The sequence below is a fragment of the Triturus cristatus genome, chromosome 8, assembly GCF_964204655.1.
Source record: "Triturus cristatus chromosome 8, aTriCri1.1, whole genome shotgun sequence".
In the NCBI taxonomy this organism is placed as follows: Eukaryota; Metazoa; Chordata; class Amphibia; order Caudata; family Salamandridae; genus Triturus; species Triturus cristatus.
Window position 1 is genome coordinate 1126878785 of NC_140591.1, and position 23426 is coordinate 1126902210.

At 48.5% G+C, this 23426-nt stretch overlaps 1 protein-coding gene across 1 annotated transcript in view; it reads left to right on the plus strand.

The window, feature by feature from the left end:
• The first annotated feature begins 4699 nt into the window (after window positions 1-4699).
• Window positions 4700-23426, plus strand: part of CREG2 (cellular repressor of E1A stimulated genes 2) — a 74878-nt gene continuing 56151 nt past the window's right edge. The window contains exons 1-2 of the mRNA XM_085622756.1: window positions 4700-5235; window positions 9109-9272. Coding sequence (XP_085478882.1) covers window positions 4768-5235; window positions 9109-9272 — 632 coding nt within the window. The 5' untranslated portion in view covers window positions 4700-4767. The remainder of the gene's footprint in view (window positions 5236-9108; window positions 9273-23426) is intronic.

A 23426-nucleotide genomic window follows, 5' to 3' on the forward strand; every position in this document is an offset into this window, starting at 1 on the left:
CGCTTCCAGAGATCTGGCCCCTTATATAACACTAATGCTGTACAAGGTAGGCGCATCAATACTATTAATTTGCCCCCGGATTGCGCCCCTTATGTCATTGTACTTGCAAATGTTCCGACGTCTTGCTCAGGTAATTCTGAGCCGCAAGAGGAAGCGCATGATTCTCTTAAAAACAAAGTGGTGGCTTGGTTAGGTGCTAAATGTGGTTTCCCTTCTAAACATGCTGGAGATATTATTACGACGAGGAGAGTGAACTGGATTGGCCCATCGAGGAAAACATGTAGAGGGGATTGCGTGGTTGTGAACTTTAAATACCCACAACATGTGGCCACAGTCCTTCTACGGGCAGCATCCCTGTTGGAGGACAGTAACAGTATCCGAGTTTGTCCGCTTGGGTATTTCTACAACCAGGCAAATTTTCCCTCCTTGCCCAGACTAAGATTAAATCCATTTACCCCGGTGGGGTCCAGTTGGGCTCATCAAAGTTCGTTGCAGGGCCGTGATAACCCTAGTACATTTGGTCCCCCCATTACAACGTATAATAGGTTTAATGCGCTCTCAGGCCTCGACCTCTGTGATTGACGGGGTGAGGGAGAGGGTACAGAGGACGCCGCCGTAGCGGCCCCAACACCAGCGGTCCTTGTACCTTCTTCTGAGGCGGTTAAGAACAGTTCACCAGAGATTATTATCGACAATGGGGACACGGTTAGACTGTTATCTTGGAACATTGCTGGGTTGCGGTCCAAGAAGGGAGACCCCAATTGGGAACATTTTGTAAAGCGCTACGATATTATCGCCTTGCAAGAGACTTGGGATTTGGAGTGTGATTACTGGTTAGACGGCTTCACATCCTTCTTTGTCCCTGCTTTGCCTTCTCCTGCCGGACGGAATAAAGGAGGCCTTATGATGCTGGTTTCGGTGGATTTAAAAGGCAAATTGATCCCGATAGACTGCGCCTCCCATAGTTTTATGATTCTGGAGTTAACTTTAGAGGATGGTGGTAAACTACTTTTGGTTAACTGTTATAGTGCTCCTAACAGCAATCCAGAATCCATGCATTTTAAATGGTTATCTGACTTTTTAATTCTCTACGGAGACAAGCATTCCACTCTGTGTCGATTCATTTTAATGGGTGATTTTAATGTTCATTTGTGCTCACATTGTGTTTTGGTGGAATCAGACGGGCCAGACAGCGTGTCCCTCCCTCATTTAGAACACACACAGAAGGGTCGGGCACTTGAACATGTACTGCAGGAAAATGAGCTATTTGAACCTGAATTTTATGATAATAGTACACGGGTTGCCACCTACACGGGAAGGGCTAGCGATTCGATAATTGATTTTATATTTGTCTCGAGATGTTTCCTTAATTATGTGATTTCATATAATGCCATTGCTATGCCTATGAGTGATCATAATCCTGTGGGATTGGTGTTAACAAATAGTGCCTTTTTGTCGAAATCTGTTGTTCTCCATCGGACTATATTGCCTGTAAAGGAAAAGGATCAGGGGAGAAGACTTAAATGGGAGACGGTTGTACCGGAAAAAATTTTCTTAACTTTATCCAACTCAGTCGCGGAAGAGTTAATTGTGTGTGCCACTCCGTCAGCTGGGCACAATGATATTATATCTTCCTTTGAAGATATTTGCCGGTTTGTGTCTAGCAGTCTCTCAGCCAAAGGGCAGGGGGCCAAACAAAAGCCGGCTAAAGGCTGGTTTGATAAAAGTTGCAGTAAAGCTCATAACCGCCTTAAAAAAGCCCTCAATACTCGCCCAAGGGATAAGGAGCTTGTGGCGCGATTAAGAAAGGATTATAACACGGCCACTACTTTGCGTAAAAACGAATTAAAAAGCAAAGCTTGGGAGGACTTAAGGGATAAAGCCACTCTAAAAAATAGCGCTGAGTTTTGGACAATAATAAACTCCCCATTACTTACAGGAGTTCAAAACTCAGTACAGGAATTAAATATTCCAGAGGAGGATTGGCTATGCCATTTCGAAAAAATCTATGACAGTAACAGGGAGCCGGACCCTTTCACAATCCCTGCAAATGAGAGCCCCATGGAGCCTGTGAGATTTGAAACCAGTGAGGTACTTAGAGCCATAGAGGAGACAGCAGGTCGCAAGGCCCCGGGCCCCGATGGAGTGCCAGCGGACATGTTCAGGGCAAACCCGCTGCTTTGGGCGAATATTTTAACTAGAGTTTTTAATGCGGCTGCAATAGTGGGTTTCCCTCAGTCCAGGTCTTTAGCTACAATTGTCCCAATATTCAAAAAAGGGCAGAGAGGAGATCCAAAATGCTATAGACCAATATCGCTTTTGGACTCCTCGGTAAAAATTTTAGGCAAGGCTGTCCTGGCGAGGATTTCTGCGTGGGCTAAGGGAAATAACATCTTGTCCGAGGCACAATTTGGCTTTAGGTCAGGGAGGAGTACTGAGGACCAATGCCTCAACCTCCACCTCATACTGTCCAAATACACCAGAGCAAAAGGGGGCAGCTTATTCCTTGGTTTCATGGACTTGTCCACAGCTTTTGATCTTGTTAATAGATCTAAGCTGTGGGCAATGCTCCTGAAGATGGGCCTCGACAGTTCCTTGGTACACTTTCTGGCGGAGCTCCACAAAGATCTGAGGGCCCGCATCAGAATGACCACCGACGGAAAGTGTACCGAGAGTTTCAGATCCACTAGAGGGGACCGTCAGGGATGCATCCTGGCGCCAATGTTGTTCACGCTTTACGTGAACTCTTTGGAGGGCTACCTAACGTCTGCCACAAAGGATTTCCCGAGCATGGGGGGTGCACCAATTCCGGTGCTCCTCTATGCCGATGACGCGGTACTTATAGCTAGGACCCCAGTTGCCCTACAAAAGCTACTTGACGCCTTTGGCAATTTTATGTCTAGTCTTGACCTGGTGATCAACAAAAGCAAATCACATACCATGTCAGTAGGATGTGGTAAGCGTAAAGAAAAAACCTTTTTTTGTGATGGAGAGGTGATCACTAGTGTCAAAGTCTTTACCTATTTGGGTGTGATTTTTGACCAAAGGGGAACCTGGACACCGCAGCTAACATCTAAAATGAATGCGGTAAGAAGTTCATATGCTGCAATTTTGGGGTTTGCTAAGAGATTGGGGGGGAAACCTATGGAGGCTATTATGGCCGTCTATAAAGCTAAGACAATCGCAATTGCTAGATATGGTGCAGCTGTATGGGGTTACGTTAATTCTAAAGATATCCAGACTGAGGAAAATAAATTTCTTCGCTCATTGCTGGGTCTACCCCAGTCAACTGCTACCAACTCAGTACACCTTGAGTTGGGGATGGGCTACATCCTAGATATAATCAATCTAGCTCCACTCTTGATGTGGATAAAGCTTTGGCTTAACCCGAACCTTAGCCTTAATCATCGGATCATTAAAGATTGTCTCCAACTTGATCACAGGAGGGATATTCAGTGGCTGTCTTACATTGAAACCACGACAGCATTCCTGGGACGCCCTGAAATTTTTAGTAGACCAGAAGCCCTGTGTAAAGCTGACTTGCCGTGGGTGAAAACAAATTTTTTTAGAATACGCATGGCCGAGCGTGAAGCTTACGATCTATGTAAACCCTCTGTGAGGGCCCATGTTCTGATAACTCCATCTTGTGTGCTGGCTCCTTATTTAACAGTGGTAACCAATCCTTTTCATAGATGGCTTTTATCCAAATTTCGGTTTAATCAAACTTATACGGTACTGTGGGATGAGAAAAACTGGTGCAAGCTTGAGGAATCGTCTCCATGCAAATGCGATGGTTTCTCTACTCAGGATAATGCCCACTTTCTGTTTTTTTGTTCCTTCTATCATGAACCTCGCACTAGATATTTAAAATCTATTTTGAAGGACCTGGGTTTTATCCAGTATAAGCCTGCATTGTTATATTTACAGATGTTGCTTTCTCCATTTATTATGTACTGTACTGCTAGTTTTTAGGCCGCATCTGTCAGATGCAAGAGATTAAGGCTAAGATTGGAAGAACAATAGAAATTTGTATCCATCTTTATCGCATAGTTGAGTGCATTTGTAATGTATTTTATGTAAATAATGCCTTTTTATTCTGCTTTTTAAATTTATCAATTGTTTAATACTGTTTTAGATGAATTCTATGATATTTGCTGTAGAATACTTTTATGATTTTAATTAATCGAATAAAGTGGAACTTGACTTGACTTGACATATAAAGATTGATAAATGTTAAAGAATATAAACAAACCGAATTTGAATCTGAAGATGTGGTTTTATTTCTAAAAGGTGAAGCAATATGTGAGACTCCAGCACATCCGTTTTATTATTTTTGCTCCTAATAGGTTCTCTCTGTTTACCAGTGAATACGATTGCCTCAATTGAGCCCTCAAATTGCCCTACTAGATTGTGTTTGTTTAATCTGCGCTGCTCCCACAATCAAGCTAAGGAATACCAACTGAATGTTTGGCTTCCAGTTTCACATTCCTAACAATAAAGAGCGTTTAAAAAATGTCAGATTTACATTTTGCTTTTTTGTGCATATATACTTTGTTTATCTAATTATTTTTCTTAATTTTCGAAACAGTTGCAGACCGCAAATTGCAGGTTTTCAAAATCAAGTGCTGCAGAAACACCGATGATGTGGTGCAAAAATGTGCATGTCTTCGATACATTTGACCACACGAGGGGGCTGCTTCCCTTCGAAACGTTGCCAGTTTGTCTACCTACCTATGAATTCCTGCGTGGGCTGCTCCTTGTTACAAAATGTCTGAGTCCCGCTATCCTGTAGAACAGAGAAAGGGGGTTGTATCAGGGGCATGGCTTCTGTGGATTCTGGCCTCCAGCGTGGTGCTGTCGCCTACTCCCGGGTATGTCATTGTCAACTCTGTTTCGTGGTCTGTCACCAACGAGGTTGAAGAGGAGCTGGACAGCTCCTCCACCGAGGAGGCCCTGCCCGCGCTGCTGGAGGACACGCTCGGCATTTGGAAGCACAGCTACCCGGCCTCCCTGTACAAGGAAGATGGGGAGACCAAGGCCAGGCCTGGCCCTGAGCGCTCCAAGCAGGCGTCCTCGCCGTCCAGGATGTTTTCCTACAAGAGGGAAGGTGCCAGTGAGACGGCGAGCCCCTCTCGGGCCCCTGGCTCCCCCCAGGAGCAGGGGGCCAGGACCGCACGCTTCCTAGCGCAGTCCAACAACTGGGGCTTCCTGGCGACGGAGTCTACTCAGGAAAAGGTACGTGATGGTCAAGAACATAGAAATATACATCCATCATGTAGCGCTTAATGCAGCGCCTCGAGCCTGTGTATGTGGGCTGTCGGTGTTGATACAAGAGGCACAACGAGATAGTTGTTCATGCACTCTGATTGATAAAGTCAGTTTATGTTTGTGTTCTTGACCTAATAACCCTCTTGTTTTTGGTGTATTTGGTGCGTTTCTGAGCTCGCTGGCTATGCTGGGGCACCCCACTAGCTTTTAATGTCCATTTCCAGCGTTACTTTAAATCTTTCATAGCAGGTTTATTAGTTCATAGCCTTTAGCAATCACATGGGTGTCTTGGTTAGCTGTTTAATTTTGTGTTTTTTTTAGCAGGCTAGCATGGTTCATACTAGAGGAATGTTAACGGGGATGCCTTAAGAATAGCACGCCACTGCTCGACGAAACGGCCCTCCGGAGCGTATTTTAGAACATTTTCCTACACCACAATACCCAAACGACACTCATATTGTAGCCAATCAATTTTCACCATTGTCTCGCGCTTTTCGAACATAAATAACGTCCTCCCCTGCACTGGAGACAGACGGCCCTAGTTGTACGCAACAGCCACAAGCGGGCCTGTTGCCATGGTAGACGCGCAGCAGATAAATCGTGTAGTAAAGCTACAACGTGCCGCCCACAGGTAACTATGTAGCGCCTCTATGTCACGTGCCGCAGGATTATATTAAGTCGCTCCAAAGGCATGGAATGAGCTGCTGCTAATAAAGAGCCTTCTCGAATTGCGCGAGAAGCTGAAGACCTGGCTTTTCGAGTATTCCCGCCCTAGGAGTGCCTTAACTCACAACTGCTCAGTGCCAGGGCACCCTCAGGGTGCTAGTGCGCTCTGCAAATCTGCATAACATTCAGACTTGCAAGGGAGACCCACTATACTCTACAGAAAGAAACGCGGAAGGAGTTCTTTATTTATGAGTATTTGTATTGATTTGTAGATCGCAGTCCCATACCTGCCGATTAGAAGAACAATCTCAACTGTGAGGAGAGGGCGGAGCCTTAAAGGGGGTGGGGCCTCATGCCAGTACCTACGAGGCACTTTTGGACCCCACCTTGCCCCAAGCCCCCTCCCCCCCCAAAACAAGCATTGAAAAGGCAATAGGTCTCGCCTTTGATTAAGTTAAAGCCATTTGCTTTGCTAATGGTATTGTATAGCAAAGCAAACAGCTTTAACTTAATCAAAGGCGAGACCTATTGCATTTTCAATGCTTGTTTTTTTTGTAGTGTGCTAGGAAAAAAAATGCAACACCCTCTCCTCTTACATGGATACTCAACTGAATTGTCACATAAATGTTCTCATTTTGAAGTCAGAGAAAGAAAAATATACACCAAGCTCCCTCTGAAGTGAGAGCTTGATATTTTCCCTCGGTCTTTGAATGCACAGCAAATATGACAAGATAAGAACATATTTAAAGGCCTGTTTACAGAAAGCGAGCTCGTGGAAGAATGCATTAAACAAGGTTTGGCAACAGAAGGGACAAACTCAAGCTGGATAGTCTATAGCAAAACAATTCAGCAAATAGAAAGCCAGAAAATATGAGCTACAAACCACAAAGCCAATGCATGGTTAGCAAAGGGCAGAATGCATTCCTAGTTCAGCTTCATGAAAGTCCTGAAAATGTTCTTAGCAAACACAGCTGCGCTGTCTAGTAGGCTTCGACCAAAAAACGAGTGTAATTCCATGTTATAGGGACAGTTTGTTTAGTTCTAACTTATTATTAATCAAATAATAGTATTTGTCAAGTTGTTGCTTCAATTCAACTCAACTAATTGGGATGGCACTTTTTTTTTGCAGCACGCATATTATCCACTGAGCTATCTCATTTACCTGTATTTTCCGGCTAAATCTATCTCCTCATAACGTGAGCCGTGAATACTCATTTGCGAGAAATGTCCGTTATATATACTTGGTTAAACATGTTTGTAAAGCACCAATGGCAAAGGTCAAATCCAATCGTCATTGTCCCAGGTAGCATTTTTGAAACGTCAGAAACCCTATTTCTGGACCTGGAATGCTGGCAAGCATGCCCACGCATACCACCACTTTCAGCATCCCTTTGAAGGGCGGCGCCGCAGCACGGCGCCAAGAGTGTTGAAATCACGGGCACTGTAAATATGTCCGCACTTGGAAGAGCCCGGAGGCCTTTGGCAGGAGCACCCCACTGATGAGATCCTCCCAGGTGCCTCGCTGATCACCGATGTATAAACACGTGGGTGTGAGCCCGAGGCAATGCCCGCTACAGTGGACTCAAAAGAGAAACGATTTGAAAAGACACTGCACCAGGAACTAAAGTCATAGGAGAGCACGGAAACGCACGGAATACTAGCAGTATAAAACCCACTCTCATTACGAAATGCATACGTCTCATGACCACTTTACATCCCAATGCACGTGTGTGCAAGCGCAAACCACATACGGAAGCAAAGGTGCCTTCCATGTTACCCTGTTTGACCTCTGACACCAGCTGGGAGGGCAGATACTTAAAGGACCCAATGAGAAAGGACCAGATAGATCAGGGTTGAAATCTCTACTGCCGACACCGCTGGGGTACAGGAATTAGGGGATAAAAGGTCATGTGTAACACAAATGTCGTGTTTTCGTTACTCTTACATTATTCTTCAGTGCTCATAGCTAGGCGGAAGGCAGTAACGCGCACAGGCAGTAAAACAGTGACAGAGCAGGCTCGCGCACATACAGACAGCACGGCAATGACACACACTCATGCAGCAGAACAGTGGCAGACACACATACAAACATATGCAGCATGACGGTGACGGGCGTACTTACAAAGGTGGTGAAATACAAAGGCAGTGACACACAAACCAGCATCCAGTCACGCGCAGCAGCAAGACCATAATACAAACAAGGGGTAGTAGAATGAGGGAGGAGAGAGAAAAGCGCGGCCGAAAGTGGACCGCGCCATGCGCGTGCGTGAAAATAATTGCAGTGCAATCAAGTAAATCGCGCCATTTTGTTAAACACATGATTCTGTTGATTTCATGTTTTTTTTAATTCAGGCTTGTTAAATCGACATCTTGGATGTCTCGGAATGTAAAATTCGTACACCAATGAAAAAAACTAGGCATGCTCGCTTTTCCACAAGCCAAAAGCTGACACGGAAAGAAGTTTGACTTGCTTGTATTTTTCCGACATGCTAACATGTAAATAGTGCTTACAGAGTAATTGAAGGAGGCCGTGTCCCTCCGCAAGTAAACGATCAAATCCCGGTGGGCGGAGCCAAAAGGGGACAGGGTGGCAACCCTCAGTGTAATGATTACCTCCGGTGCAATCATTACACTGTGTTTTGCATCAGCCATGACGCAAAACGACGCACACCTATGAAAATTGGAGGCAGAGCCGCGAGACGACTTCTCGAATCGTATCGATTCCAAGAAGCCTCGTAAGACGAGAGCAGCGCATGCGCTGCTTACGTCAAGAGCATGCTGAGTCTGTTGCGGATGTCCTAGGCTGTTTGCACACCCGTTAATGGACGTCGGCAGTTCAAAGCCCCGGAAAACGAGCTGCAAAACCACTTGGTTTTCAGCTCATTTTCCATGCCACTGTGTGATATCAGCACCTCACCAGGAGAATGTGTAATGGGAGCCGATATCATGTGTCACATGGTGGCACCATGTGAGTTGGCAGGTATGCAGTCCAAGGTATCGTGGCACTAGGGTGTGTAGGAATGGCCTGTTGTGAATTTTGTGGGAGGGAGACAGGCATTCGCCATGTGGCTGTGTGTGGGGGAAGTTGACAGGTTGGCCTTTGAGACGTTTCTGGATTTGTTAGAAGGCCGGTTTAATTTGCATATTTTAACCAACAGATGTGTTTTTGCACAGATCCGTGGAGTGCCCTTTGGGACAGTCTTATCTGTGAGCGACGGCCCTGCTGACAACAGCACAGGAATCCCTTTCTTCTGTGTCACCCCCAAAGGCAGTGCCATGTCCGACCTGATGAAGAACCCCATGGCTTCCCTGACACTGCCTGAGACCGATTTCTGCAGGTACCTGTGTTGCAGCAACATTGTCTGTTTGATGATGCTGCTTTTCTTTGTTAGGACTTGGACCTTACCCAGAAAAGTCCATACCTTGTAGTCGAAATGTATAAAATGTGGAGTGCAATGAAGGGTGTAGGGGTAGGGTCAGTGGGGTTGGTGAGGGCAGAGTAAAGGATCTTTTAAAAAAAAGTCAAGTGTAATAATTGTGTAAGCCTTTCATCTACGGGTAACTGCATATAAAATATTTGGTTCAGCTAAATGCTCAGCAGTGGCCCATCTTTAAGGACAGAGGGGCCACGCCCGCACCTTTTGGGCATAAAGATTGTCTGTCAGACTGAGCAAAGTCAGCCTGACAGACATGCTTTATTTTCATGTCAAAACAACAATTGATGGACAGAATGCAGAACAATGTCATACATTCACCCCAGTACAGAGATCTGGGCCTAAGATGCTTGATTCCGGTCCAGGGAAGACATGGCTTGGCAGTTCGGGCTGGACTGTTCCCATGAGGCACAGGGTCAAGACTGATTTGCATATGGCCATGTCTGAACTAGGGTGGCGTAGTGGGTAAAAGAACGATGGATTTAACCCAGATCTCTTGACTGGGGGAGAATGTCTGCATTGTCAGCATTCCGTCCATCATTTGCTTGTTGTAACGCGTTATTTTCATGTCAGGCAGCCAGGAGCTAGACATGTGTTAAATGCACAGGCTCCTTGCTGCCTGAGCTGAACTTTGCTGGGCTGAGGATGTCACAGCTCCTGTGGATGTGACCTCCTCAGCTCGGCAAACGTCCTTGAGGCCCTCATCCTCATGACAAGGGGGAGTGTCATTGATAGCCTCGTACCTAGGCGCTTCAGTTTTAAGCCCTGAAGTGCCCAGGGCCGAGAGTCTGTCACTGACACCTCATCACAGAGTGAGTGGGGTCAGCGGTCTATCTGACCCAGTCCTACTCTGTGACAAGGTAGGGACTGCATCTGAGGAGCGGCATCAGTCCCACCCCTCCTGGCACTTCCAAGGCTTACCTCCCCGAGAGCTGTAGCAGGTGAGTGTTGTGTTTTTATTGACTGTTTGGTGCATGTATGAATGTATGTATATTTGTGAGTGAGTGTTGTGAATGTATATATATTTGTGAGTAAGTGTTGTGAACGGGTGTGTATGCACATGTCTGCTTTTGAATGCATGAGTGTGTATGTTTGTGTGCCCCACCCCTATAAGTTGTATTTTTCTCCCACCACTGTACATGCTTACAGAGTTAAATGTGATTTTATTTGATTTGTAAAGCAGATATTGTTGACAATTGAACACAAAAAAATGTGAGATGCTTGCAGATTTTAATAAACATTCACACAATGTTCCATAATGACAGTAGGTTACTGGGAGGGAGCTCATTTATCAGGATTGGGATCGGTGGCATATAGATTACACATACACACATATCTCCAAAGTAGACTTATAAACCCAGTGGCTGTTCTCACGTTTATTGGAACCCGCTGATCCAGAGCGTATCTGGTATCATGTTGAGCTCCATGGTGGATCTGCATATCCACAGAGCCCCAAAATAAAAACTTTTTTTTACCAATTTGACCCAAGGGGATCCTTCTGGAAACCCCCCAAAAGGCCGCCCAGGGGGTAAGGGGTGCCCTTACCCTGCCCCTTGTATCTATTTTCTTTTATTTTTTAGGACTCGGGGACCGAGTCTTAAGAAGGTGGTTGCAACTTTTCTTTTAGGTTGCAGCCAGCAAATCACAATGGGTGGTTGAGCTTGCGGATCCTCTGTGGAAGTGTGTTGTAGAGTAGAGTGGAGTTGCATGTCGTACATTAAAGTGGAGTGCCATGTCATACAGCAGCATGTCATAGAATATCTGAGAGTGGAGGGGCGTAGATTGGAAAGGTGTGTAGAGTGTAGTGCCATGTTGTAGAGTTTAGTAGCATTTTGTGCAGTGGCGTGGAGTGGCGTGCAGTGGAGAGGTGTATGGTAGAGTGGGCTGGAGTGGCATATTGTAGAGTGTCATACAGTGGAGTTAAGTAACATATAGTGGAGTCACACAGAGCGGAGCAGAGTGTTGTAGAATGGAGTGTCAGAGTGAAATGGCGTGTCGTAGAGTAGAGTGGAGTGGTGTGTCATAAAGTGGCTTTAAGTAGAAGACATGGAGTGGAGTTTCATAGAGTGAAGTTGCATGTCATAGACTGGAGTGACATGTCGAAGAGTGGAGTGGCATGTCGGAGAGTGGAGTGGCGCGTCATGCAGTGTCTTTTGTCATATGTAATTTGTTTTATTTCAATATGTACTGCGGAGTGGTGTGTCATAGAGTGGAGTTGCATGTCATATATGGGTGTGTCTTAGAGTGAACTGGCATGTTGTAGAGTGGTGTGTCGTGGAGTGAAGTGGCGTGTCCTGGAGTGTCTTTTGTCGTAAATTCTTTTTTTTATTTCTCCGGTACTCCGTGAACTTTTTCAAAAATATATACAACAATAACAATACTTTTCCCGGAGGAGCCTAGCGCGCAACCAAGATGGCCGCGTAGGTGCGAGGCTCCCGAGGACCACCAAGACCTCCTGAATTAATCCTGGCTATATCCTGTCCTTGTTGAGGGGACTGCATCGGTGAACCCGAGCTGAGGCTCCATCCGTTTTTCCTTTTCGAATCGGACCCCGGACACCGGTGGGAGCACCGATTGAAGGTTGCGGCCTTCTCCGCGCTGGCCCCCCGGATTGGAGTAGTGGGGCGATCCGGGGACAAAGCGAACAACAGCGGCGGGCAGGGCTGGGCGACTCGCGTACCCCGTGCTTTCACTTTCGCTTTTGCGCTCTCCTTGCCCTCAAGCGAGGTAAGGTTGCGGAGCGGGGTGCGGTGGTGTGGCCTTGTCCAGGTGCCCGGCTGACCCGCCGGCCGTGAGTCGTCCTGCGGCCCAGTGGTCGCCCTCCCCCCCCCCCGGAACCCGTGAACTGGTTTATCGGCCCTTTCGAGGAGATTGGCGCGACGGTGGGAGAGCAGGCATGTCCACCAAACAAGATGGCGACCGGGCGAAGGTGAAGACGACCCACCGCGGCCCGGCGCCTCAATCCAACAGTATGGACCGCTACACCCTCCAGAAGGGATCTCCGGAGACATCGCGCACATCCCCGGCGGGCCCGACGGAGGCATCTGCTCAACCGGTGGATCTGACCCTCCGGGACGTCATGGGCGCCATCGCAGAGATGAAGGCCTCAGTGGACCAGCGCTTCGACACCCTAGCGCAAAAGATAGACTCGGTCCTGGTGGATGTTAGCCTTGTGAGGGCTGACTTGTCCAAAACCAACGACCGGGTCGATTCCCTGGCCCACACCACAACGAGCCTCACGACGGACGTGGTGGCCCTCCAAAAGGAGGTGCGCCGGCTTGGCCAGGCGAGCGCCCTGATGGACCGGCGACTAGAGTATTCCGAGGGTCGGGCCCGGAGGAATAACGTTCGCATTGTGGGAGTGCCGGAGGGACGAGAGGCGGAGGCGGAGGCGGCAGATCTTTTTGTGGAAGAATTGATCCTTACCCATCTCCAGCCCCGGGGGCTGAGTAAGCTTTTTGCGGTGGAACGTGCTCACCGGGTCCCTGGGGGCAGACCTAAGGCCGGTGCCCCGCCGCGGCCTCTCATTGCCCGGATTTTTAATTTCCGAGACAGAGACGCTATCCTGCAGACCTCCAGGCAACAGGGACCGGTCAAGCTTGATAACATGGATGTGCATTTCTACCCAGACTTTACTCCGGCGGTCCAAAAACTGAGACTGAGTTTTCTTGGAGTTAAACGTCGCCTACGGGACCTGAACCTTAAGTACTCAATGCTTTTTCCAGCTAAGCTAAGGGTGGAGGTGGATGGGCGCACGCACTTTTTTGACCGACCCGAGGCGGCTGGGGACTGGTTGGACACTTTGCCTGGAGATCGGGGCCGGGGGGGTGGGGGGGGTGCGGTTGGCGGGGAGGGCCCGCCGGATCAGAACTGAGGGGTGAAGAATAGGCCTTGCTCTGGACAACATTCCTTTACCATCTTCTGATCGTTTATGCTCCCCTCCGATGGAGGTCGGATGGGTCTGTTGGGGGCTTCCCTCCTCCTCTGGGGGACTAGTTAGCTTTTCATCTATGGGGCGACAGGCACACTGCACTTTGGGGGGGCTGTCTGGGCTCATGCAGGGGTGCAGGGAGGGGGGAGTTCTGTTGGGATGGGGGGGTGGGGGGGGTGTGTTGTTTGTTTGCACCGCAAGGCAAGCCCTTTACTGTATTGTTGCTCTCGAGATGCTCTGTGGGGGACGACTGATTGCTTCTACGTATGATGGGGGGTAGGGATTTGACTGTGTTGTCATGGAATGTTAACGGCCTGGGGGACAGGATTAAGCGTGGTGTGGTCCTGCAGTACCTGAAGCGTATCTCACCAGATGTTATCTTCCTGCAGGAGACGCACCTTATAGGTAACTCCTTTCATGCCATGAATCGGCGAGGCTATCGTTTGGTGGCCCACTCGGGCTTCACCTCGGGCTCGCGGGGGGTGGGTATCATGATTAAGAACTCGCTCCCGTTGGAGATTGATGAGGTGCGCCATGATGAGAGGGGACGCTACACTGTTCTGGTGGGTAGAATGGAGGGTAGAGTGTTTGTTTTTATCTCAGTGTACGTTCCGCCTGGGTTACAATCTACTACATTTGCGGATTTGGGGCGCCTCCTCCTGGACCTCCCGGGTGGCCTGCTGGTGGTTGGGGGGGACTTTAATGCGGTGGTTTCTGGGTCCATGGATCGCCATCCCCCTAGGGACCTCCCCCGGGCACAGACCTGGCTGTCCGGCCTTTTAGATACTCTGGGCCTGGTGGATTGCTGGCGACTAAAGCATCCCGCACAGCGGCAATACACCTTCCACTCGGGTGCCCATGGTAGCCTCTCGCGGCTTGATTACATCCTTGTCCCGGCGGCCTATGCTGGGAGGGTGGGAGAGGTGTGCCATCTGGCGCGGGGCATTTCAGATCACTCCGCAGTACTGTTACATTTCGATGTCTTCCCTAGGGGGGAGGGCAGGGTGGCTCCAATCAATGCTTGGTACTTGCGTGACCCCACTATTCGTGCCGACTTGATCAAATCCTTACAGCGATACTTTGATGAGAATGTGGGGTCTGTCCCTTCGGCCATCTCCCTGTGGGAGGCTTTTAAGGTAGTTCTCAGAGGGGAGGCCCTCTCCTTTATCTCACATGCCCGGAGGCGCGAGCGGGAGGAGGTAACCCGGGTGGAGGCCGAAATTGCGGTACTAGAGGGTGACCTGGGGAGCGGGGTAACAGACGCCAAGTTGCATGTTCTGCACCTCAAGCAGGCGGCCTATAGGGCCCTCGTCACGGAGGCGGCCAGGGGCCTCAGTAGAGAGCAACAGGGGCGACTGTATGATGTGGGTGATAAGGCTGGTAAATTGATTGCGTGGTTGGACAAGAGGGAGAGAGCGAGTCGTGTGGTTCCTTTGATTGAGGGGATGGATGGTGTGCCTGTCACCGAGCCGGAAGCCATTGTCTCCTGCTTCGCGGATTACTTCCGCGAGGTGTACTCCCCGGTTTCTCCCTGCTCGGAGGAAGATTCCCATGCCCTCCTTCGGGACATCGCGCTGCCCTCCCTTACGGTGGAGGACAGGGACTCGCTGGACGCTCCTCCCACCTCAGACGAAATTGCCCTGGCTATTCGCTCGGTCGCATCCGGCAAGGCCATGGGCCCCAATGGTATCCCCATCGAGCTCTACAAGCTGCGACCGGATGTACTAGCGCCCCACCTGCGCGCCATGTTCCTGGCGGCCCACTCGCAGGGTTCCCTCCCGCCGGACCAGCGTCTGGCCACAATCGTGGTGATCCACAAGGAGGGGAGACCCCGTGAGCGGGTTACATCCTATAGGCCTATCTCGCTCTTGAACGCGGAGCCCAAAATCCTCGCCAAGGTACTGGCCAACCGGCTGGTTGGCGTGGTGGGCGATTTGGTCCACCAAGACCAATCTGGCTTTATACCCCATCGCAACACGGCTCTTAATCTGCGACGCTTGCATGGGGTGCTCGCGCGTGTCCCGTTTGTGCGGGAGCCGGCCATCTTGGCGTCCTTAGATGCCACCATGGCGTTTGACACGCTTGAATGGCCATACATCTGGGCGATGCTGGCGAAATTTGGATTTGGACCGGGATTCATTAGCTGGGTCAAATTGTTGTATTCGGGCCCATTGGCGCAGGTGGTGGTGAATGGGCGAGTCTCGGCCCCCTTCGCGCTGGGGCGGGGCACGCGTCAGGGTTGCCCCTTGTCACCGCTCCTGTTTGTATTGGCCTTGGAGCCCTTGGCGGAGTGGCTGCGGTGGCACCCCTCCATCCGTGGTCTCCGCTGGACCCCCGAGCATGAGGACCGTGTGTCCCTCTACGCCGATGATATCCTTTTGTATCTCGCCTCCCCGCGTAACTCGCTGATTGTCCTGGTTGATGTTTTGCGCTCCTTCGGTCGTAACTCAGGCCTTGTCATCAACTGGGCGAAATCCTGCGTGTATGTGCTCTCCGGGGAGGCTCCGGCCCTACCACGGGACTGCCCGATCCAGATTGCCTCCCAGGGGTTCCGGTACCTGGGTATATATATTACTCTTGACCCGGAGGCCCGCTACGAGCGGAACTTACTGCCCCCCCTCCAGCGCTTGCGGGAGGACGTTGCGCGCTGGCGGCGTCTCCCGCTTTCGCCGCTTGGCCGAGCGGCCTTGTTTAAGATGATGTCCTTGCCGCGCTTTCTGTATGCGCTTCAGAACACTATGGACTTGGTTCCGGCGCGCTACTTCCGTGAGGTGGAGAGCCTGCAACGGCGCCTGTTCTGGGACGGGAGGCCGCGTATTGCCCTGGCTAAATTGACGCTTCCGTGGTACGATGGGGGGGTTGCCCTCCCGGACATTAAACGGTATTACTGGGCCTCCCAGCTAGCTGCGATTAATCACGGCCTGTACGGGCCCGCCCTGAATCCGGCATTTGAAATGGACAAGATGCTCCTGCCCGGTGGCGATTACAATCGAGCACTCTACTCTGGCGCGCCCGACTCCCGTCTGACGGGACCGACGCGTGTCATGGTGCGTGTATGGCACGCGGCGAATGCAGCTATGGGGTGGAAGGACCGTTTGACCTGGGCGTCACCGCTATATGCGTCTGAGAGGTTGGGCTCCCTGTGGACATCGAAGGGCTTCGAGAAGTGGGACACGATCGGAATCAGCACAGTGGGAGATCTCTGGACGAGGGGGGGATTCAAAACTTTCGAGACGCTGCAGACGGAGTTTCAGCTGCAAGGCAGTGAGTACTTTCGGTACTTACAAGTTCGCCACGCGCTGGGCTCCGTCTTCCCGGATGTCGCGTCCATTCCGGAGTCCTCCCCCCTGGAGGACAGAGTGCTGGATGGCCATGTCCCAGACAGCACGATCTCCCTTATATATAAAAAACTGATCAACGACAGATCGTGCCTGCTGACTAGTCTCCGCGAGGCCTGGGTTGCCGACGGGCTGGAACTGGACGACGAGGACTGGATTTCCGCGGTGGCCTCTCCGAAGGAGGTGGCCATCCCGGCTCGCCTTCGCTTCGTCCAGCTTAAGATCCTCCACCGGGTTTACGTGACGGGGCCAAGGCTTCTACGTATGGGCTTTGTTGGTGACGGATTGTGTAAGCGTGGCTGTGGTGCCTTGGCAACTTTCATGCATATTCTGTGGGAATGCCCACAGGTGGAGCGATTCTGGCGTGGTGTGCATGAGGTCCTGCGTGTGGTGACGCGTGTTGCGCTGTTGCCTGAAGCGAGGAGATGCTTGCTGAATGTGTGGGAACCAAATGACTATTCGGTCCCGCAGACGCGGTGGGTGACTCTGGGATACATGATAGCTAAGCGCGATATTGCTCAATTGTGGGGATCCCGGTGGCCCCCAGCAGTGTTGGCCTGGAAAGAACATATGGATTGGTGTATGTTTCGTGAAAAGGTAGTGTATGTGGCGAGGGGTAAGCCTGGGGCGTGGGTGAAAATCTGGGGCCCCTGGAACGCCTATCGCGGGGGTATTTGTGAGCCGCCACTGCTGCCGGCCGCCTCACCAGCTCCGTCCCCCTAGCCGACCCCCTCCCCCAGCCGCGGGCATGTGGTTCCCCTGTCCCTGATTTATTCCCATTCCCCTCTTCAGAGTTTGGCTGCTGGTTGGGATCCCCCACTTAAGGAGCACGTGCCGTCACTTTGGATGGCGGGTTGCCTTGCGGGTGTGGTTTTTTGTGTTGTTCTGTTTTGAAAAAAGGAAACCGTATTGTGGGCTTGGAGTTATGTGGCCTGCGCTATTGATATCTCCTGCTTTACCGATCTGCGCCGCCAAGAGACTCTTGCTGTAGGTATGTCATATTCTTCTGCCACTCTAGCGGCCGGCCGGATGGTTGTAGGCCCATACTTGTAACCCTTTTTAACATGTAATAAACGGTTTCAAAAAAAAAAAAAAAACAATACTTTTCCCTAACTATTCAGCCTTTGGTAAAGTGGCTTATTTCTTCATATGGCTTAAAAAATAGTAAGAAGCTATATCTCACTGTAACAGGCTAACCGAACAGGACACAACACAGACAGTATGGAAGTTTGAGATATTTATTGACAACACCATGGTAGGATTGGTATTGGGTTTGTTTGGGAAAAAAGGCTGGCAATACAAAAGATCTGTGGATACGGCAGCCTGGAGTTACATCACTCTCTTTTCCTTAGGGTTTTTTTTATCTTTCTGAGGCCATAGGTCTCTCCTCTTCTACTCCACCTTCAGTGAAAGCGGACTTTCGGGAAACAGAAAGAGATCTTTTACCTATCTGGAATTCCAGGCTTTACCCTGTCACCATTCACCAGTGAAGTTGTGCCTTTTAACATGTGTGACATAAACATCCATTTCCAATGTTCCCAGTGAACATAGTCCCTATCTCTGGGCCCTCACCTTGCCCCTGTGTATTACGTAAATCTGACATGTTTTCTTAGTGCTCTTAGCCCCACTTAACAAACAATTAACAGTCCAATTGCCTTGGGCTATGGCTCATCTCCTGAGCCAAAGCGTTGTCGACATCCGCATCCTCTGCCTTGGGGCCGCCGGGTGGGAACAGACATGCAGTCGGCAGGGCTCCCTCGCTCTCCTCAGTTTCTCAACACGACGTCCTCTCAAGGGCAACAGTCTGCTTCTCTTTTTTCCTTGCGGATTGTTCCCCCTTCATAGGTGCAGGACTCTCTCTCGCACATGAGAACGACCAGGTGACTATGTCTGCACCCTTCTCCTCATGCCAGGAAATCGCAGCAGCCATCTTGGGTTTCTTTGCATATTGCTCGGTGGCCCTTCCACACAGAAACCCACAACACAGCCAAGGTGTGACCTAAACAATATGGCTGCCTCTTTCTTTTGTAAGAGCTTTCATTAATCAATAATATTGTGTTTTGTCATTGCTACGTACCGTGGTATATCCTGAAAATACCAAGGTACACCGCATTCCAATATATTGCTAAGTTTTGTACCTTATTACTGAGAAACTACTGAACCAATTTTGATCAAATAAGAAAAAACGACCCTTTCCTAAGATTATCTAAATTCCTGCCAAATTTCATAAAAATCCATTCAGCCATTTTGTCCCTACATCTGTCTAAAAAGTCTATGAAAAATGCCTTTGTGCAAAAATGCGTTTTGTGACCCCCCCTAAATTCTTTGCACCCCCTTAACTAATCACCGCAAAACTTTGCATCTTCAGCCAATGTAGAAAAAGGAATAGGTCATCGATGTTTCATGAAGATTCGTCAAATAGTGCCAAAGTTATTACCAATTAAAAATCTGAGGATTTCCTATCTCTCGGAATCCTAACTATAACTATAGAGAGCGTAGAGTGGAGTAGTATGTCATAGAGTGAAGTAAAGTGGTGTGTCATAGAGTGGAGTAGAGGGCTGTAGAGTGGTGGGGCATAGATTGGAGTAGAGTGTTGTAGAGGGGAGTGGTGTGTCGTAGATAGAGTGGAGTGTCACAGAGTGGCGTGTCGTAGAGTGTCTTAGAGTGCAGGGGTGTAGAGTGGAGTAGTGTATAGTAGAGAGGTGTAAAGTGGCGGTGAGTGGAGTGGTGTATCATAGAGTGGATTGGCTGTCGTAGAGTGGAGTGGCGTAGAATGTTGTAGATTGGAGAAGAGTGGAGGAGCACAGAGTGGAGTAGAGTGTTGTAGAGTGGAGTGGCGTAGAGTGGAATGGTGTGTCATACAGTAAAGTGGAGTAGCGTTTCATAAACGCTGCCTCCGCCCACCACCACCTGGCCTTCTACCCCTACAACCATCACCAGCTCAGGGATCCCTCCAGTTCCAAGATCACCGCCCGTGAGTGCAACAGCACCCTTATGGCCTAGCTGAACAAGCATCTCAAGAACCCCAGTAATGGTGAAAGAACATGCTCCATATATATCTAATATATATTTGTCCAACCCTAATCGCTTCAACTTTTCCTAAAATGTTATCTTGAGTGAATTTGCAACTTGTATATATGTATCTCTAACCACAATTATCTGTAGCAGACATATGCACTTACTACCATTCTTTTTGAGTTTAGAGTGTATCTGTTTTTATCTTTAATGTAATTCATGTACTCTGAAGTCTTTATGTAATGTAACTGGTTCTATTGTAAAGCACTCCGACACCTTCGGGTAAAGTTTGCGCTCTATAAAAACAAATAAATAAATACAGTGGCGTGGTGTAGTGTGTCTTAGAGTGGGGAGGCTTAGAGTGGAGTTGCATGTCAGAGTTTAGTGGCGTGTCATACAGTGCAGTGGCGTGGAGTGTCACTGAGTGGAGTGGCGTGTCCTAACGTGGATTGGCATGCCACAGAGTGGACTGGCGTGTCCTAGAGTGGAATGGAGTGGTGTGTCATACAGAGAGGTGGGTGAGCCACTGAAAGTTTGAGCCAGGCTCAAGCCTTAAGCCTGGCTCAGGCTCAGTTTGAGGCTCTGTTGGAACCTCAAGCCCATTAACAAGCCGAGCTTTCTTGTGGCTTCAGGCTGTGCCTCTCTCCCCGTATCCTAGATTTGGCCTTAGCGCCAGAGCTGTCAACTTTATACCTGGGTAATCCGCTCAACATCATGTGATTCTGGGCAAATCACTTAATTTCCCTATCCCTAAAACAATGAATGATGACCTTGTGTAATGTAACGGGTGTTTATGTTAAGTGCTCCAATACCTTCAGGTTGAGATCCTTCTATATAAAAACTGCCAAAAGATGCAAAAAGAGGTGAAAACAAAGCCTTAACATAAGGAATGTTACTTTATAATAATCTGGGCCAGTACAGGGCTTGCATGACAATCGTCTTGCCTCTTAGTTCTCTAAAGGCTCATGTTTAAAAATTATCACTTTTACTAAAGCACTTCTCAGTGCAGTGCTATAATATGAACTATTAATGTCAAACCTCCCACATTCTAAAGAAATTAACTTTTATGAAATTTGAAGAGACTTAAGGGCCTGATTATGATCTTGGCGGATGGGATACTCCATCACCAACGTGACGGATATCCCGTCTGCCAAATTACATGTTCCATAGGATATAATAGAACTTTAATTTGACGGACAGGATATCTGACACATTGTAATTGAGTAACCTTGTCCGCCGAGAATTTAATCAGGCCCTTGATCATATTTTACGTGATATTTGGTCTGTGATTTACATAAAAACATTTTCAGGCCTGGATAGTGCACAGGCTCTAAGATCCAAGACAGACCTTTGGCTTGGCTCTGGCTCGGCTCTCCCTGTTAATTTGTTGGGTTGCCAATTCCTAGTCATAAAGTGGTGTTCAGTGGATGGGGCATAAAGTGGAGTGGCATAGACTGGAATGGCATGTCGTACAGTGGAGTGGTGTGTTATAGAGTGGTATGTTGTAGCGTGTCTTAGAGTAGAAGGCATAGAGTGGAGCAGTGGCGGCTGGTGACATTTGAAAGTGGTGAGGCGTAAAGTTATCATGGTACTGCACTGAGGCGAGCGAGCCCTAACAACTCCTCCGAGAAAATTTTGAAAAAAAGAGTGGCTGAATGGAGCATTTTCAAGCAAATTTGAGGAAGCAGGAAGGTTGATAAAGCACTTGCGAAAGTATTATTTATGACAGGATCTGTAATAACATCCTGAACCTGACTATTACCAGATCATGGCACTTGCCAAATGTGCTGCTAAAGTCTTCGCTGTTGCAGCCATGATGATACATGCTCCAAAGTGTTCCAAAGAGGTCTGTACTGCTAAAGAAGAGACCGAGTAAGCACAAGACTCTTGCCTCGTGTGCCCACACGGATAGTGGCCAGCCCTGGAGCACTTGCCAATCATCTACCTGTATGTACAACGCTTTAAGAAAGAAGCTGCTGACTTGCAGCACTTGCCAGAGGGTGCCCAAAGGACTGTGCAGCTACTGAGTTACTGATGGAAGTGTGCCATGATCCTAGCTCAACCACTGCTGCTGAGGCACATTGAAGCTCTTCAACTGCTTCGCTGGATCTACGCCAGAAGTGGACTGCATCACCACCTTGACCAAGGAGAACAAAGCTACTCACTTGACCTTCTCACTAAAGTCTTGAGAATGCCCTAACACAAGCTAGCTGTGTGGCCACCCATCACTGCCAACCGATTGCATGGAAGAGAGCGGCCAGCTGATTATAGCTGCTGCTGCCACTACCGCTGCCTTCAGACTCTTCTGCAGCCCACATTATGCGCCAAGGAGGGGTGTAGCCATGCCACACACCTGTGGCTGGCACAGTTATCCCTGATTGCAGGAAAACCAGGACAGAAGAGTAGCCGGATGATGCAAGGCCAATCACAAGCCTTGAATACAGGGGATTTGAACATTGAGGGACTGAGTATTGTTAATGCCTACCAGACCAAAGGGATGTGCCCTGCACCTGTGCTTTAGCCCACACCAGGATACATTCAGATTTAGTGGTGGTAGAAGGGGGCACAAAGGGACATTCTTGCCAAAGGGCTACCAGAGACTCCGAGTACCAAATACTTTTGTGTAGTGTGTACTATTAAGTTTCACTCTGTGTCAAAGTAATTTTCTCTTTACAAAGCTAAGCTCTGGACTGGACAATCAGTTAATTTGCTGTAGTGTAGCGGTTGAATATTGAGCCTGCTGTATTGCCCACACTAACCTTCTTGAGAAGCCTGTGGTAGTTCCCCATCATTAACACTGAGTCAAGTGCTGAAAGGGTTGCACATAGCTGGGTTTTGCAGAGCTTTAAGAAGATGGATCCCAGGACATCCGTCCCTTGTCTCTTTACCGGCGAATTGCATGGGCTTGTAAAGATGAGAACTGAGCTGGTTCTCAACTTCCCCATCATGTACATCTTGGACAAAACACTGATGTCTTGCAGTGTGCCAACCACAAGTGTCAGTCCTTGCACTCACACTTTTCAACCTTTATCTACAACTGCTGCCTACATTATTTGAACCGGAAGATGTTTACTTTCATTAATATGTGTGTATTTTACTCGAAAACGTATTCATTCAGCTCCATGCCTGTCATCCCTCCTGCTTGACAAAGAATGTTGAAGAACCTTCTGACAGTATATTCATAACGTTTCTGCTCATCGAGGAAAAATAAATAAAAAAACAACCCTAACTTCTCATTAAGTCAATGTAGATTCTTTTCCCCATCCATCCAGTCCACAGTAAAATCTCTGAGCTTCATCCTTGACTCCACTCTACCATTATCCTTGCATACTAAGAGCAGCTAATTATCACACCTATGAACTTAAAAATATTTTAAAATTCTTTTCTCCCACCCACTTAAATTCTGGTGCAAAAGCACTTGCGATTTCGAATCTTGATAATTTATTGACGGGCATACCTCAGTCCTCTCTCACACTACTGAAAACAGTTCTAAACTCCATAGCTCCATGTTAACTATCAGTAATAATTTCAAAAAATAAGATACATTTATGAACAATACAGAACAGCCTGAGAAATATGATTAAAACAAAGGACAATTCAAACAATGTCAATATCTTCTCCAAATTTGGAACCTCAAAATATTTCCAGAATGTAGCAGTTGAGCCTGGTATGACCCAGTACATATAGTACCTTTTAAAGTCACAGTTCCGAATTATTTGAGAAAGAAATCTGCTTGGTAATGTACAACAGTTACCATAAATAAGGTGTGCTTGC